This window comes from Hyla sarda, chromosome 4 (assembly GCF_029499605.1).
Source record: "Hyla sarda isolate aHylSar1 chromosome 4, aHylSar1.hap1, whole genome shotgun sequence".
In the NCBI taxonomy this organism is placed as follows: domain Eukaryota; kingdom Metazoa; phylum Chordata; class Amphibia; order Anura; family Hylidae; genus Hyla; species Hyla sarda.
Window position 1 is genome coordinate 243,672,050 of NC_079192.1, and position 18,491 is coordinate 243,690,540.

At 48.8% G+C, this 18,491-nt stretch overlaps 1 protein-coding gene across 4 annotated transcripts in view; it reads left to right on the forward strand.

Moving 5' to 3' along the window:
• Window positions 1-18,491, forward strand: part of ASZ1 (ankyrin repeat, SAM and basic leucine zipper domain containing 1) — a 323,240-nt gene that overhangs the window by 21,965 nt on the left and 282,784 nt on the right. For all 4 annotated transcript variants that reach the window (XM_056573848.1, XM_056573849.1, XM_056573846.1 and 1 more), the window contains exon 2: window positions 9,694-9,793. In XM_056573848.1, the coding sequence (XP_056429823.1) occupies window positions 9,694-9,793 (100 nt within the window). The remainder of the gene's footprint in view (window positions 1-9,693; window positions 9,794-18,491) is intronic.

Here is an 18,491-nt window from a genome sequence, read left to right on the forward strand (position 1 = left end):
TGTATATACTGTATAATATAGGGGGCAGTGGCCAGTGTATGTATGTATGATGTATGTATATACTGTATAATATAGGGGGCAGTGGTCGGTGTATGTATGATGTGTCTATGTATGATGTATGTATATACTGTATAATATAGGGGGCAGTGGCCGGTGTATGTATGTGTGTATGTATGATGTATGTAATGTATAATATAGGGGGCAGCGGCGGGTGAATGTATGATGTCTATGTATGATGTATGTATGTAATGTATAATATATGGGGCAGTGGCCAGTGTATGTATGTGTATATATATGATATGTGTATGTTTTGTACAGGGGCGGACTGACCAGTGCTGCCGCCAGTCGTGCTATCTAATTTTTTATTTTTAGTGGCTTCTGGCCACTCGCACTAAATTGCACCCCCAGAATCCTGCCCCCCCCCCCTTCATACTCTCCCGTCAACCAAGAGCCCCACAGATGCACGCAAACACACCCGAACCAAAACTACCACTTCCAGCATGTCACACCGTAACCTAAACTGTAGAACTATAAAGTGTAACATGCTGGGAGTTGTAGTTTTGGTTCGGGTTAGCTGCAGAGTCATAGGCTGTATCAGGGCATGCTGGGAGTTTTAGTTACTAACTGTAATTCCTAGTATTCTGTGACACAGCCTATGGCTCTGCAGCTGACACAAACCAAAACTACAACTCCCAGCATGTTACACAATAATCTTAACTGTACTACTATACAGTGCAACATGCTGCAACAGGGCATGCTGGGAGTTGTAGTTATCTGGTAACTAAATGCAACTTCCAGCATTTTCTGACACATACATTAGAGTAAATAAAATGCACCCCATAAACTGGAGAAGTAGAACACCCCCCCCCCAGTAACACAGCGACGTTCAGTGTTTTCCAGTCAAAAGACTCCATATACAAGTCCCTATGAAGACTGAAAAATAGTGATTAAAATATTTTAAGAAGTGCGTATATATGTGAATAAGCCCCTTTCCTAATAAAAGTTCTCATAATAAATGGTTCCGATAAAAACTACAGATCCCGTCACATAAGATTACCCTCATACATCCCTGTATATGGAAAAATTTGTGTTTTAGGGGTCATATGGGGGGGGGGGCTTGCCTCGGGTGTAAAAGGAGCTAGCTACATCTCTCCCGCCGCTAATAGCCTGGCATGCTGCGATCACCGTGGCTGCCTATTAACCCATTAGATAACCACCGTCTAAGTTGACAGCAGTGTCTAAAGGGATCTTGTAACCATCCCTGGGGGTCTAGTGGGGGGGATCGTACTATTTTGGTTGAAATTATTTTGTCTACCAGGACAAGTGGATTTTCTTAATTTCCACACCCCTGCATATGCCTCCTCAGTGTTGTACGTGTGACGCCTTGACATATTTTTCAGAATGGATGATACTATTAGTTTAGAAAAAACAGTGGCGATGTGTCTCTGATGTACCAACACTAGTTCTATCTACTTTTTGTATTTTTAATTTTTTTTTAAATGGAAAACAAACTAAATGTAATCGCGCTACAGACAACAAAACAGTGACGAGCTGTCACCTCTGTCCTGAACCAATCCCTAGAACTAAGCTGGCGGTGAGACCAGTATAGAAAAGAAAAACTAGAAAGTGTAACAGCACCACTAGTACTAGAACATGTCACTAATTAATAAATATATATATATATATATACATATATACCTTTTTTTTCCATTATATTTTAACCAAAAAAAAGGAATGAAACCCACAAACTGTACCGCTAAAAGGAACAAAAAAAACTGAAGCAAACTCGCTACTATCACAAATCGGTGACAAATTGTTACCACTGTAATGTTTTTATATATCTTTTTTTATTTTTAACTTTTTTTTTTTTTTTCTAACGGAAAAACTGAAACAAAAAGGTAAACTTTAGTGCCTCTAGAAAGGAAAACACAGCACTATCACTGCTGTCACAAATCAGTGACGCACTAGGTAACCACGTAAAAGGGTAGCATGGAGGTGTACGTGGTGATGGGATGAAAGCGTGACAGTCACTTCAGGGGCACTGACAGTAATTTTTATTATTTGTTCTTCACAGTCACTGTTATAGTTAGCGACATACTTGGATTTCTTCACTGTAGCCTGTGCACTATAACAGGCTACAGCAGCTGGTGAATGAATGAATGGGAAGAAGAGGGTGAGGGCAGCCTTTAGTGGGTAAGGGGCACTGCTGGCACTGTAACACTTTTATATTACTGTCACAATGATCTTCACTGCAGCCTGTCATATTGCACAGGCTTCAGCACTAGGACGGGTAGGACAGGAGCTGCGGTAAGGGGCACTACAGGGACACTTTATCTTTTTTTATAACTTTTTCTGAAGCTTTTATAAAAGCTTTTTCTACAGGATCTTCTTGCTGCTTCTTCTGCTACACTAACTCCGTCTCCGATCGCTACTCGGACAGAAGTGAGAGCATCGGAACCTGAGTTACTGTAGCGAAGCAGCTGATACACCGTGATTGGTCCACAGTGACCAATCGCAGTGATCGCTGACCAGGACCAATCACAGATGGTCCTGGGATGTCAGGCAGAAGTTGTCTCCCTCCGGTAACAACAGGACTTGTGCATGTTAACCCGTGCGATGCCGCACATCGCCAGCTTAACTGAATGCCTTATATAAATGATGGGATGCACGAATTAGCTGCATAATCCGCCATTTATATAAGGCATTCTGCGGGAAGGGGTTAACGTTGTCATCTTCTGACCCCCTATAACTTTATTTTTCCGCATACGGGGATGTATGAGGGCTAATTTTTGCGCCCTGATCTGAAGTTTTTATCCATACAATTTTTGTTTTGATGGGACTTTTTGATCACTTTTCATTTTTTAAGAGTAGATAAAATGACCAAAAATACGCGATTTTGGACTTTGTATTTTTTTTACGTATATGCCATTGACTCTACAGCTTAATTAACGTCATCTTTATAATTTGGACATTTATGCAAGCAGTGATACCACGTATGTTTGTTTATTTTTGTTTACATATATATATTTTTAATAGGTTAACGACCAAGGACGTGTATACGCCATACCGGCCAGCCCTCAGCTGATTCTTATAGTTAAGGGCCGGTGTTAATAGCCAACATGCGGCGATTGCCGTGGGCGGCTATTAACCCTTTACATCGCCAGCGGCATCTAAAGAACCCTGTAAACACTCCCTGTTGGTCCAGGCTTGATCAATGGAGCACAGATCAATGTATACATATACGAAAAAAATTATAATTTTTAAACACACTAATTTTGGTGCATGCAATTTATAATTTTTTTTTAAAGTAGTAAAATAAAGTAAAACCTTTATAATTTGGGTATCATTGTAACCGTATGGACCTACCGAATAAATGTATGGTGTCATTTTTACCCAAAATTGCACTGCGTAGAATCGGAAGCCCCCAAAAGCTACAAAATGGCCTTTTTTTTTTCCAATTTTGCCCTACAAATATATTTTTTTCTCTGGGTTCGCCATAAAATTTGTGGTGAAATGATTGTCATTACAAAGTAAAATTGGTGGCTCAAAAAATAAGCCCTCATATGAGTCTGTAGGTGCAAAATTGAAAAGTGATTTTTAGAAGGTAATGAGGAAAAAACGAAAGTGCAAAAACGGAAAAACCCTGTGTCCTTTAAGGGCTTAATGGGAAAAGGGGGGTGATTCAAACTTTTATTAGGGAAGTGGTTAAATCACATTAACTTATTTATTTATTTGCATCATTTTTTAGTCCCCATAGGGGCCTGGGACATCAGGCTAACATGTACCCACTGTATAAAGCATGCTAAGCAGCTGAGCGTGTTTCATACCCGGTGGGTCCCGGTTCCTTTCAGCAGCCAGGACCCATGGCAGTCTTCACCGATCAGGGTGTTGTAAAGATGATCACGGCATCTTAATGTGAGATAAAACACTTCACTCAGGCTAGCTCAGGGAGCTGAATGGGACCACAGTGACAAAATCACAGGGTCCCAGTTAGCTGAGAGGATGGCTGAAGGGTTCATACCTGCCTCCTTCTCGTCCAATCGGCGCTCCTTCTGTTGAGGTAAAGCGTTAAATAGTAGGGATGTAAGAAAAAATCGATTCTCGCGATAATCGCGATTTTTCATTTGCCGATACAGAATCGATTCAAAATATTTTTGAATCGATTCTTTTAGGGATGTGGAATTTTTAATAAAACGCACTTTATCTTACCTGCCAACGAGCCCCCGGAGCTCCGGTACACTCCGGTACAGGTGTTCGGTCCCCGGGCTGTATTCTTCTTACTTCCTGTTAGTCCGGCACGTCACATGGAGCTTCAGCCTATCACTGGCCGCAGCGATGTCCCGCCTCCGCTGGTGATAGGCTGAAGCTCCATGTGACGTGCCGGACTAACAGGAAGTAAGAAGAATACAGCCCGGGGACCGAACACCTGTACCGGAGTGTACCGGAGCTCCGCGGGCTCGTTGGCAGGTAAGATAAAGTGCGTTTTATTTTATTTTGCAGCCCGGACGGGATAACATGAGAAAAGTGAGCACCGGAGTACTAGATCGCCGCTGTCAAAGCTGACAGCGGCGTCTATTGGGATCTATGAATGCTCCCAGGTGGGCGATATATCGCGATGTATCGTCACCTAGACGGTATCGCGATATATCGCGATATATCGAATCGCCACACTGGTATCGCGATTCGAATCGAATCGCCAAATTCTTGGCGATTCACACCCCTATTAAATAGGGTAAAATCTTTATCCTCACCATCCTTGGGGACGTTCCTGCCTGTGGGGTTGGGGAGGATATGAACTTATAAACTAGTAACCGCCGGCCGCTCAAGTAGTCCACTGGGCGTGGAGTTCCTGTTACCTAGTCTATTACTTCGGCCAGCAGCGACGCCCCCCTCCGCTTGATTGACGGGCCGCGTCATCGCTCTGCTCACTGACCAGACGGAGCAGAGTGCGGACGCTGCCCGTCAATCAAGCGGAGCGGGCGTCGCTGCCGGCCTAAGTAACAGACTAGGTAAAAGGAGCTCCCCGCCCAGGGGACTAGTTTATAAAGTCATATCCTCACCATCCCAGCAGGCAGAAACGTCCCCTGGGGATGGTGAGGGTAAAGATTTTAGCCTATATAACTCTTTGACAAGCATTATATAGGGTAAAATCTGATGATTGGTTCCCTTTAAGGCTGGATTTCCACCTTTTTTTTTTTTTTTTCCCCCAGGAAAGTCAGTGCAATTCCCTGCATCTGACGTTTTTTCTGGCGTTTTTGCATTTAAGTTTTCAAAATGTGTTGAATACCAATAAAAAAAAAAAATGCAGTCAACTGCTACATCAACACTTTCTAGCTGCTTACAACTAAAGTTGCACAAAGACTCTGTTCATATGCTGTGAATGCGTAGCAGTAGCGTTGCAATTTTAGACACGTGTAAGCACTTAAACATTTTATATATATATTTTTCATTATTTGAGCACTGAAGGCTATATATAGCTGCAGACTTGCTTTCTCAAGACTTGTGTAATATATATACACACACACGGCTGCATTACACATAGTAAAGCAAATATACAGGTGCAATACTGTGTTTCCTGCCACACAATGCTGATTTCATGCAGGGGAGGAGCAGCTGCTGATATTCACAATTTTGGACGTTATCGGCAATTACCTTGACGATAATCCGATAATGCCCCACCGCGTCGCACCCCCCACCACTGCCCTGACCAGAGACCGCCGCAGCTGCTGCCCCATTGCCTCCCCCATTCCCGGTTTTATAATTACCTGTTCCCAGGGTTTGCGCTATTTCTGACTCCTGCGGCGACCTGTGTTACGCTGTGCGCTGCGCAATGACTAGTGACGTCCTCAACGTGACGTCACTGACAATGCTCACAGTGACAGCTCAGGAGGACGGCGCCGGAGCCAGAAGTAGCGCGGACCCGGTGTGGTGGGGGGTGGACGGTGGCGGTGATAGGACTCAGGACCCCAGGACAATCAATGATCTGCAGCGGTGTCGCCGGGGGGGCATTAGGGGGATAAATAGCTGTTAACTTATACCGGAATATCGGTATAAGTTATCGGCCCTAACCTCCACAGAGTATCGGCCCAAAAAAGATAGATATCCGTCGATCCCTAATACTGAACATTGTGACAGGAGCAGGGGAGGGACAGCAGCACTGCTGGGGGGTGAGTATTTCTTGTGCACAGAAAGCCCATCCAGGGGCAGGAGATGAGCAAGGATTGTAAAAATAACCAGGGGCTGGACACCCTTAATGTGGGAGCAGGCAGCATCAACCATCTACACTAGGGATGTCCCGATACCAATACTAGTATCGGGGCCGATACTGGCCATTTCCATGGTATTGGGGACTCGTTCAATGTCCCCAATACCATGTCCGATACCTGCTGCCGCTTCGCAGCCCAGTATAGTGAAGAAAACTGTGCCTTGAAGCTTTCTGTGTCCCGATCTTCACTAACACCGGTTCTCCCGTCTGCATCATTGCGATCTATGGAGGAGCATGTGACACACACGTCACTCCTCCTCCCCTGCGCCCAGCGTAACGCTATGGAGGAAGCAGAGTGACGTGTATGTCACATGTTCCTCCATAGATCGCCATGATGCGACGGGAGAGGACGGAGCAGCGGAGCGTCAGCAGCCGACAGAGGACAGCTGCAGGGTGAGGGCTGTGGTCTACAGGGGGGCCCTACTAATGTCTAAAGGGGTCTCTGCTGTCTAAAGGGGTCTCTGCTGTCTAAAGGGGTCTCTGCTGTCTAAAGGGGTCTCTGCTGTCTAAAGGGGGGTCCCTGCTAGCTGTCTAAAGGGAGGTCCTGCTTATGTCTAAAGGGGGCCCTGCTTATGTCTAAAGGGGGCCCTGCTTATGTCTAAAGGGGGCCCTGCTTATGTCTAAAGGGGGCCCTGCTTATGTCTAAAGGGGGCCCTGCTTATGTCTAAAGGGGGCCCTGCTTATGTCTAAAGGGGGCCCTGCTTATGTCTAAAGGGGGGGGCCCAGCTAATGGCTATGGGGGGGGAGGAGGCCCCCGGCTAATGTCTAGAGGGGGGGGGGAGGGAGGCCCCCGGCTAATGTCTAGAGGGGGGGGGGGGAGGGAGGCCCCCGGCTAATGTCTAGAGGGGGGGGGGGGGAGGGAGGCCCCCGGCTAATGTCTAGAGGGGGGGGGAGGCCCCCGGCTAATGTCTAGAGGGGGGGGAGGCCCCCGGCTAATGTCTAGGGGGGGGGGGGGGAGGCCCCCGGCTAATGTCTAGAGGGGGGGGGAGGCCCCCTGCTAATGTCTAGAGGGGGGGGGGGGGGGAGGCCCCCGGCTAATGTCTAGAGGGGGGGGGGGGAGGCCCCCGGCTAATGTCTAGAGGGGGGGGGGGGAGGCCCCCGGCTAATGTCTAGAGGGGGGGGGGGGGAGGCCCCCGGCTAATGTCTAGAGGGGGGGGGGGGAGGCCCCCGGCTAATGTCTAGAGGGGGGGGAGGCCCCGGCTAATGTCTAGAGGGGGGGGAGGCCCCCGGCTAATGTCTAGAGGGGGGGGGAGGCCCCCGGCTAATGTCTAGAGGGGGGGGGAGGCCCCCGGCTAATGTCTAGAGGGGGGGGGAGGCCCCCGGCTAATGTCTAGAGGGGGGGGGGGGGGGGGAGGCCCCCGGCTAATGTCTAGAGGGGGGGAGGCCCCCGGCTAATGCCTAGAGGGGGGGGGGGGGAGGCCCCCGGCTAATGCCTAGAGGGGGGGGGGGGGGGAGGCCCCCGGCTAATGCCTAGAGGGGGGGGGGGGGGGGAGGCCCCCGGCTAATGCCTAGGGGGGGGGGGGAGGCCCCCGGCTAATGCCTAGGGGGGGGGGGGAGGCCCCCGGCTAATGCCTAGGGGGGGGGGAGGCCGAGGCCCCCGGCTAATGTCTAGAGGGGGGGGAGGCCCCCGGCTAATGTCTAGGGGGGGGGGGGGGGGACCCGGCTAATGTCTAGAGGGGGGGGGGGAGGCCCCCGGCTAATGTCTAGGGGGGGGGGGGACCCGGCTAATGTCTAGAGGGGGGGGGGGGAGGCCCCCGGCTAATGTCTAGAGGGGGGGGGAGGCCCCCGGCTAATGTCTAGAGGGGGGGGGAGGCCCCCGGCTAATGTCTAGAGGGGGGGGAGGCCCCCGGCTAATGTCTAGAGGGGGGGGGGACCCGGCTAATGTCTAGGGGGGGGGGGCCTGCTTATGTCTAGAGGGGGGGGCCCTGCTTATGTCTAGAGGGGGGGGGGGGCCCTGCTTATGTCTAGAGGGGGGGGGGGGCCCTGCTTATGTCTAGAGGGGGGGGGGGGGCCCTGCTTATGTCTAGAGGGGGGGGGGCCCTGCTTATGTCTAGAGGGGGGGGGGGCCCTGCTTATGTCTAGAGGGGGGGGGGCCCTGCTTATGTCTAGAGGGGGGGGGGGGCCCTGCTTATGTCTAGAGGGGGGGGGGGCCCTGCTTATGTCTAGAGGGGGGGGGCCCTGCTTATGTCTAGAGGGGGGGGGGCCCTGCTTATGTCTAGAGGGGGGGGGGCCCTGCTTATGTCTAGAGGGGGGGGGGGCCCTGCTTATGTCTAGAGGGGGGGGGGCCCTGCTTATGTCTAGAGGGGGGGCCCTGCTTATGTCTAGAGGGGGGGGCCCTGCTTATGTCTAGAGGGGGGGGGGCCCTGCTTATGTCTAGAGGGGGGGGGGCCCTGCTTATGTCTAGAGGGGGGGGGCCCTGCTTATGTCTAGAGGGGGGGGGGCCCTGCTTATGTCTAGAGGGGGGGGGGGCCCTGCTTATGTCTAGAGGGGGGGGGGGCCCTGCTTATGTCTAGAGGGGGGGGGGGCCCTGCTTATGTCTAGAGGGGGGGGGGGCCCTGCTTATGTCTAGAGGGGGGGGGGCCCTGCTTATGTCTAGAGGGGGGGGGGGCCCTGCTTATGTCTAGAGGGGGGGGGGCCCTGCTTATGTCTAGAGGGGGGGGGCCCTGCTTATGTCTAGAGGGGGGGGGGGGCCCCGGCTAATGTCTAGAGGGGGGGGGGGGGCCCGGCTAATGTCTAGAGGGGGGGGCCCCCGGCTAATGTCTAGAGGGGGGGGGGGGTGCCCCGGCTAATGTCTAGAGGGGGGGGGGGGCCCCCGGCTAATGTCTAGAGGGGGGGGGGCCCCCGGCTAATGTCTAGGGGCGGGCCCCCGGCTAATGTCTAGGGGCGGGCCCCAGGCTAATGTCTAGGGGCGGGCCCCAGGCTAATGTCTAGGGGGGGGCCCCCCCCGGCTAATGTCTAGGGGGGGGCCCCCCGGCTAATGTCTAGGGGGGGGGCCCCCCCCGGCTAATGTCTAGGGGGGGGCCCCCCCCCCCGGCTAATGTCTAGGGGGGCCCCCCCCCCGGCTAATGTCTAGGGGGGGGCCCCCCCCGGCTAATGTCTAGAGAGGGGCCCCCGCCCTTTTAATAGGTGTAGTAGTTGCATAGTTATGTTCAATTATTTATTCCTTGCAGTTGTGCTACTGTGTGCACTGGAGGTGGGGTGCCAGCTCACGGAGCTCCCCCTTCCTCAGTAATCACAGCCCACCCCCCAGATGTGAACCCCTGTGTGATGAATATGAGAATGTATTTACTCTCACGTCACTAGAACATGAGAGCCTGCCTGTGGATAAGCGAAGGCGCCACTGCATTCTGGGCAGTGGCAGAGTTAAACTTTTATTAGGTAAGAGGCTTATTCACACTTAACATTTATTTTTTTTTTTTTTTAAATAGAGACTGAATTCGGAGTCAATTACTGAAAGCAGTGAAGATTCTCTGAAGAACGCTCTCACTGCAGGAAATGTGAAGTTAGTTGAAGATCTCTTAGATTCAGGTGAGATTCATATACAACTATCTAAAAGTGTACATGAGACGTGAGCTAAGCAAATCATTTTTTATTTTATAATCCATGGTTATTAAATGGGTTGACCATTTTATAGTAATTTAACCTCTTGACCACTTCTTGGATCAGGAAGGGGTTTAATTAATATAAAATGTCGAGGTGAGGGAGTATGGAGCACGATCAGGAGTTTTGCCTATGGCATACCTGGTCAGGAACGGGTTAAATGGTCAAAATTGTTTTTAATATATTGCAATATATTACATCAGAAAAATGCCTTTCTCCCTTTTTCAGGATCTGTTCCTGCTTCTACCGATCTTACATTCAGGGTGCGTTCCCACACGGCGTATACGCAGCGTATTTCACTCTGCGCAAAATTTACGGCTGCAGCGGGAAATATACGCTGCATATTCCTTGCTCACTATACACACAGGGCTTTCTGGTGGCAGCCCTAGGTGTGCAGTGAGTTATGGAGGCGGAGCTTTGCGTCAGTCACGTTGACACACGGCCCCGCCTCCAAAACTCACTACACGCATAGGGCTGCCGCCGGAAAGCCCTGTGTGTATAGTGAGCAAGGAATACGCAGCGTATTTCCCGCTGCTGCCGTAAATTTTGCGCAGCGTGAAATACGCTGCATATACGCTGTGTGGGAACGCACCCTAAGTCTGAAAAACTTCTCAATTCTGTCTAGAAGCTTGCTTAGGAATGTAGTTACAGTGGGGAGAACAAGTATTTGATGCACTGCCGATTTTTGCAGGTTTTCATTCTTAAAAAGCTTGTAGAGGTCAGTAATTTTTATCATAGATGCATTGGATACAGAATCTAAAACAAAAATGTAAAAAAATAATTAGCATTTTATTGCATGACATAAGTATAGAATTCCGGCTCTCGCAGATCTATAATTTTTTCTTTAAAGATGTACTCCACTGGAAAACATTTTATTTATTTTTATCAACTGGTGCTAGAAAGTTAATTCAAATCTTAATCCTTCCAGTACTTATTAGCTGCTGTTATGATCCAAAGGAAGTTCTTTTTGAATTTCCATTCTTCTTGACCACAGTGCTCTCTGCTGACACCTCTGTCCATTTTAGGAACGGTCCAGAGCAGGATAGGTTTTCTATGAAGATTTTCTCCTACTCGGGACAGTTCCTAAAATGGACAGAGAGCACTGTGGTCAGGCAGAAAGGAAATTCAAAAAGAAAAGAACTTCCTTGTGGATCATACGGCAGCTGATAAGTACTGGAAGGATTAAGATTTTTTTTAATAGAAGTAATTTACAAATCTTGTTAACTTTCTGGCACCAGTTGAATGAAAAAAAAATGTTTTCCAGTAGAGTACCCCTTTTAAGAAGCCCTCCTGTTCTCAGCTCATTACCTGTATGAACTTGTTACCTATATGAAAGACACCTGTCCACACACTCTCCACAATGGCCAGAGAACTGTGTAACATTGAGGATAAAAGTGTAGACCTTGACAAGACTGGGATGGGCTACAGGACAATAGGCAGGCAGCTTGGTTAGAAGGCAACAACTGTTGACGCAATTATTAGAAAATGGATGAAGTTCAATCTCCCTCGGTCTGGAGCTCCATGCACGATCTCACCTTGTGGGGCATCAATGATCATGAGGAAGGTGAGGGATCAGCCCAGAACTACATAGCAGGCCTACCTGGTCAAAGACCTGAAGAGAGCTGGGACCACACTCTCCAAGAAAATCCTAAGTAACACACTATGCCGTCATGGATTAAAATCGTGAAGCGCACGCAAGGTCCCCCTGCTCAGGCCAGCGTATGTCCAGGCCCGTCTGAAGCTTGCCAATGACCATCTGGATGAACGGGAGAAGATCATGTGATCTGATGAGACAAAAAATAGAGCTGTTTAGTCTAAACCCCACTCACTGTGTTTAGAGGAAGGAGGAGGAGTACAACCCTAATAACACCATGCCAACTGTGAAACATAGAGGTGGACACACAATTCTTTGGGGCTGCTTTTCTGTAAAAAGGGACAGGACAACTGCACTGTATTGAGGGAAGGATGGATGGGGCCATGTATCCCAAGATATTTGCCAACAACCTCCTTTCCGCAGTAAGAGCATTGAAGATGGGTCATGGCTGGGTCTATTAGCATGACAACGACCCAAAAGACACAGCTAGGACAACTAAGGAGTGGCTACGTAAGAAGCATCTCAAATTCCTGTAGTGGCCTAGCCAGTCTACAGACCTGAACTCAATAGAAAATTATTAGAGGGAGCTTAGCGACAGCCCTGAAACCTGAGGTATCTGGAGAAGGTCTGTATTGAGGAGTGGGCCAAAATCCAGGGCTGTGGAGTCAGTAGATAAATGTTCCGACTCCGCAGTTTTCTGTACTTCCGACTCCTCTGTATTAATATGCAAATGTGTTTATAAACACTTACAGTTGAATCCAAGAAGCTGTTCCACCAAGTTCTTCTAAGCTCTTCTAGCAGAGAGAGGTAGTTGGTCAGAAGCTGATGCCTTCTCCTTTTTGTGTGCTGATCTGCTGCTGAAGATAGGGCAGTGGGTGGATCCAGGAAGGGGCATTTATTATAAAACATGATTTCCCTAGTAGAATCCCATAGTCATGTTTAAAGCGCAATTGTCATGAACTTTTACTGCAATAACCTGCACACAGCATGTGTACGGTGTGCAGGTGGTTTGTATAACAACCTTTCTACCTAATAGTGTGAATTCGGGTAGAAATCAGATCATTATGCAAGATTGTAGATGTGCACCATGTCTGTTTTCTACCCGAATTCACACTGTGTTTTCTATCCCCTCCTTTTTTTTTTTTTTGTTTGAACATGTGCTGCACTCTTCCCCACCCCCTCAGCCCAACCCTATATAAGTAGTAGTTAGCTACACAAGGGCCATTTCTTTCCTAGCAGCCTCCCAGTCTGACTGGGAGAGCATTGTAAGTGTGCTGTTACACCTTGTTCACACTGGTGTGGTGCTGTGCGGCGTCCGTTGCTGCCGTGTCTGCGGGGAGGTGCGACCCATAGACTGGTTTGAGTGGCATTGGGGCCGCTCTGCCAGTGGGTCGTTTCCCTCCCGTGGGCACTGGTGTCGCGGCGGTGGTGGTCGCCGCCCAGTGCTACACCATTTTATGCTAGGGACGTTAGGGACCCACTCTAGGTGGCCTTGACGTGGCGAGTGGGCTTGTACTTTTTGATCAAAAATGTATACTAACAACCTGTTAGTTTTTGATATTATGCTGAGAAGCAATCAGATAATTATGCAAGATTGTAGATGTGCACCATGTCTGTTTTCTACCTGAATTTCTACCTAATAGTTCCCGGCTTTTATTACACTAAAAAAGGCTTTTTATGAAAGCCGTGGACAGTTGGGTAGGCGAGGCGCGAGGTCCGCAATGCCCCACCCACCGACTGTAATTCAGCGCTGTGTGATTGACAAACAGGTCCCTGCGCATGCGCTGTTAATTTCTTCTAATGTGTGCGCCGCTGCGTATAATGCTTGCGAGTGCTTGCTCCCCCAGCAAGCGCTCTCTCCCGCCGCAGTCTTTCTACTCAGGGTGCCTGCCCAGTACGCCCTGAGTAGAAAGACGGCAGCGGGAGCATCGCGGACCTAGCGCCATGCCTACCCGACTGTCCGTGGCTTTCATAAAAATCCTTTTTTAGGGTAATAAAAGCCGGGAACTCTTATGTAGAAAGGTTGTTATACAAACCAACTGCACACAGTACACATTCTGCGTGCAGGTTATTGCAGTAAAAGTTCATGACAGTTGCGCTTTAAAGTTTAAGCTAACAATCAGGGTTTACAAGTTTTTATAGCCTTAGCTGAATGGCAGCAGTTTTTCCAATGGTTTACAGCTTCAGTCTTCAGCTTCCATTCCCTTACTTAATCCCTTATCAGTGAGAGGCTAGGTTACCATGGGTTCCCTGTAACAGCAGAACACAACACTATGGAAAGTATAAGTATTGCCGCTCCTAATTGTGCGTTGCGTGCCATATAGTAAAGCACATGAAAAGCATGCTTCTTCACGGTCACTTAACGTGTTCGTTTTGTGGTTACGTGAGGCACTGCATGCATTGGTCTTTATTCTTACAGTAGAGAAGTCATTAATTATAACTTTTTGTGAATTGGGACATTTAAACTTGCTTGTTTTTAATTTTTATTCCCATCTAAATTTAGTCTGAGTCGGTGCATTGTTTGCCGACTCCACAGCTCTGCCAAAATCCATGCTGCAGTGTGTGCAAACCTGATCTAGAACTACAGGAAAGGTTTGAGCTCTGTAATTGCGAACAAAGGTTTCTGTACCAAATATTAAGTTTTATGCTTTTCTGATGTATCAAATACTTATGTCATGCAATAAAATGCTAATAAATTTTTTTTAAATTATACAATGTGATTTTCTCGATTTTTGTTTTAGATTAAGTCTCTCAAAGTTGAAGAGTACCTATAATATTTATACCTATGATACCTATACATTTGTAAGTAGGAAAACCTGCAAAATCGGCAGTGTATCAAATGCTTGTACTGTACTTATTTGCCACACAAGTCTGTGGGGAAGGGCAAAGGAGGAGATGGGAGGGAGTGTGGTTGTAGAGAACCAGAGACAGACTGCAAATTTACTGTGTCAAATCTCACCCACCGTACTGGAATTACAGTTTCCGTTGCTTAATATTGCTAAATAATGCCCTCCATGCTGCTTATTGTAGTATACTGTAAAGAGAGAAATTGTGTGTGTGTGTGTGTGTGTGTGTGTTTGTGCGCGCACGTGCGTGCTCGTGGTCAACAGAACGTTACAGATGAAGTCTATACAAAAGAAATATGGAGAAAAACATGATATAGGAGTTATATGGAATGGTAATAGTCATGTTCACACATGATGGCTTACCCATAAATGTACCTTCATGCTGACTGGACAAAAAATAATTGTGGTAGCATCTCCCAACAATGCCTGTCTTGATCATTAGATCTCTCTCTACACCCAGACAGGTAAAGATCTATCAATAAAGCCCAGCTGCAGGGAGAGGCCGCAGAGGACTGGCCTGATGGCTTGTGAATCAGGTATCATGAAAGTGATGACAGGTTCCCTTTAACCCCTTAAGGACCACGGACGTATGAGTACATCCCTGCACCCTGGGTCTTAAGGACCAGGGACGTACTCATACGTCCCAGCGAATTTCGCATCTCGCCGGGCGGGTTGCGAAACCGGACGCCTGCTGAAATCATTCAGCAGGCGTCCCAGGCAAACGCCGAGGGCGGTCCCGGGACCCCCACATGTCGACGATCGCCGCAGATCGTCCGCAGTGATTCCGGTCATTCGGGTCAGTGATGACCTGGAAATAAATGGTGATCGGCGGTGTACAATACACCGCTAATCACCTACCGTTGCTGTGGAGAGGTGACAATACTGTCACCGCCCCAGCAACGCTGCTATTGGCCGGCGATCGTCCAGCCAATAGCAGATCGGCAGAGGAGGGGTTAAAGGCTCCTTCCCGCTGCTGTACCCGCTCTCTGCGTTCAGTCAGCGGGTGTCACAGTGAGGAGAAGCCGTGCATCCCCCCTCGGAGCCGGAGCCCCCTCAGGAGCCGTTACAATAGGGAGAGCAGTGTATAGGGACAGGTAGGAGTAATAAAGTTACAAAAGTGAAAAAAAAGAAGGGGAAAAAAAAAAGTACCCCCCCCCGACCCCCTAATAGGTCCCCAAGGGTCCTATTGGGGTCTGATCCCTGACCTCGGGTCCTATCAGGGGTTCAGGGAGCTGCGTGCGCAACCCTTTTTCGGCAGCGGAGGCTTACGCTTTTTTAGCCTCCGACTCCGAATCTGCCAGTGAGGACGATGAACATCCTACATTTTTGTGTACTTCATCGCCCTCCTCCTCATCTAGCAGTGATGATGAGTCCCCTGTATGGTGGCGGAGACGCCGCCAGGCGAGGCCACGCATCCCCCAAGAGAGTGACCCAGTGGCCGACACTAGTAAGAGTGGCAATGCCGCTCGTAATAGGAGTCCGGCCCCCCAGACAAGTGCACCGGAGCCCCCTTCCAATGACCCTGTCTGGAGCCCCCCAGAGGATTATCAGCCACGGATTCCTGAGTTTGTTGGTGACTCAGGAATCCGGATTGACCATGCTGGCTTCACTGATCTGGACTTTTTAAAGTTTTTTTTCAGTGACAGCCTGGTCAATCTAATGGTGGAGCAAACGAACTTGTATGCCCAGCAGTTCATTGCCCACCACCCAGATTCCTTTTGGCCAGGTCCAATGAATGGCGCGCCATTGATGCAGCAGAAATGAGGACATTTTGGGGCCTCTCGCTGCATATGGGCCTGGACAAAAAACCAAGTGCTCATCATTACTGGAGCGGGGACGTCATCTACCAGACCCCGCTTTACAGTATGGCGATGACACGGAGGCGGTTCAAGGCTATTCAGAAATGCCTGCATTATGCAGATAATGCGGCATGTCCGCCCCGAGGTGATCCCGCCCATGACCGGCTTTACAAAGTGAGGCCGGTCATCGATCACTTTGGGGCCAAATTTTTGGAGGCCTACGTACCGCTCAGGGACCTCTCGGTAGATGAGTCTCTCATCAGTTTTAAGGGGAGACTCATCTTCCGCCAGTATATTCCCTCGAAGCGGGCCCGGTATGGCGTGAAGCTCTATAAACTCTGCGAGAGTACCTCCGGGTACACTTGCAAGTTTAGAGTATATGAGGGACGAGATTCCCGTATTGAACCCCCAGAATGTCCCCCCACTCTGGGTGTTAGCGGGAAACTCGTTTGGGACCTTGTACACCCATTGCTGGATAAGGGTTTCCTTGTATACGTGGATAACTTTTATACCAGCTTCCCTCTGTTCAAATCCCTTTCCGTCCGCTTGTGGGACAGTGCGGAAAAACCAGAGAGGGCTCCCTCTAAATTTGGTCAAGACTCTTATTCCCAAGGGTGAGTCCCGTGCCCTGACCCATGATAACCTGTTGTTGGTGAAGTATAAGGATAAGAGGGATGTCCTTATACTCACCACTATTCATGGGAATGGCAACACCCCTGTCCCTGTGCGAGGTACCGTGGAACCGGTCCTCAAACCCGATTGTATTCTGGACTACAATCGGTATATGGGGGGAGTTGATCTCTCAGATCAAGTGCTCAAGCCATACAACGCCATGCGGAAAACACGGGCATGGTACAAAAAAGTTGCGGTCTACTTGGTACAGGTTGCCATGTACAACGCTTTTGTACTATCCCAGTACGCTGGCAACACAGGGACATTCCTTCAGTACCAAGAAGAAGTCCTAAGGTTCCTGATCTTTGGCGACCGGGAAAGATCAGGCCAGACTTCCCAAGGGTCTGGAGTTATAAGCGCCAGGATCGTCCCCGGCCAGCACTTTCCAGGTGTGATTTTCCCCCCCATTGGAAAGAAGGGACGAACCCAGAAAAATGCAGAGTGTGTTTCAGGAAGGGGATGTGCAAGGACACCACATATCAATGCGACACTTGCCCAGATAATCCGGGCCTCTGCATAGGCTGCTTCAGGGAGTATCACACTTTCATGGAGCACTACATTTTCCCTTTTCATTTGAATTTTCCATAATTTGATCAATGTACCAAATCCAGAGTACATTCCAAAATTTAACCCCCATAAAATCACAAAATTGGCCAAAAAAAACTGATATAAAAAAAACCCAAAACCTGATAAGACCTCTGGGGGTGTTTTAAAAAAAAAAATGGGTCATAGGTCACTGAGTCACTATCATCGGGGACTTTTTATGTTGCCTCAAATGCGCAGCGCTCTCTCTCCACCTGAGTGGGTGCGCATTTGAGGCAACAGGTTAGGGACAGCCACACACATCACAGTCCCAAAATGATGACTCAGAGCATAGGGTTTGGGCAGGCATATTTTTTTTTTTTTAGTTTTGGCTATGCTCTGGGTCATCATTCTGGGAACATATCCTGTTTTATTATGTTTAATAATCTTCTGGCCCACTGTACCCCATATTACGGGCCTCTGTACCCCATCTGTCTACCTCAGTTACGGCCCGTTGTCCCCCATAGTGTTCCCCTATTTTAGGGCTCAGTGCTCCCCCCCCCATTAGCGCTCCTTGCGGGGGGGGGGGGGGGGGGGGGTCCCAAAGGACTGCGCTTCCACTCAAGCAAGACCTGCTGTTCACCCGCCAAGCCTGAATCATCAAAAAATAAGGTATGTCCTTACTCCAAAGAAATGTATTTACAAATTGTGGGGTGTCTTTTCTGCTATTAACCCTTGTAAAAAATGTAAAATTTTGGGGGAAACACACACTTTAGTGAAATTTTTTATTTTTTTTTACATATGCAAAAGTGGTGAAACCCCTGTGGGGGTATTAAGGCTTACTTTACCCCTTGTTACATTCCTCAAGGGGTCTAATTTCCAAAATGGTATGCCATGTGGGGGGGTATTTTGCTGTCCTGGCACCATAGGGGCTTCCTAAATGCGACATGTGTCCCCCCCCCATTTCAGCAAAGTTTGCAAATGTGACTCCTTCTCTTCTGAGCATTGTGGCGCTCCTGCAGTGCACTTGACGTCCACACATGGGGTATTTCCATACTCAGAAGAGATGGGGTTACAAATTTTGGGGGGTCTTTTCTACTATTAACCCTTGCAAAAATGTGAAATTTGTGGGGAAACCCACATTTTAGTGAACAAAAAAAAAATTTTTTTTTTTTACATATGCAAAAGTCATG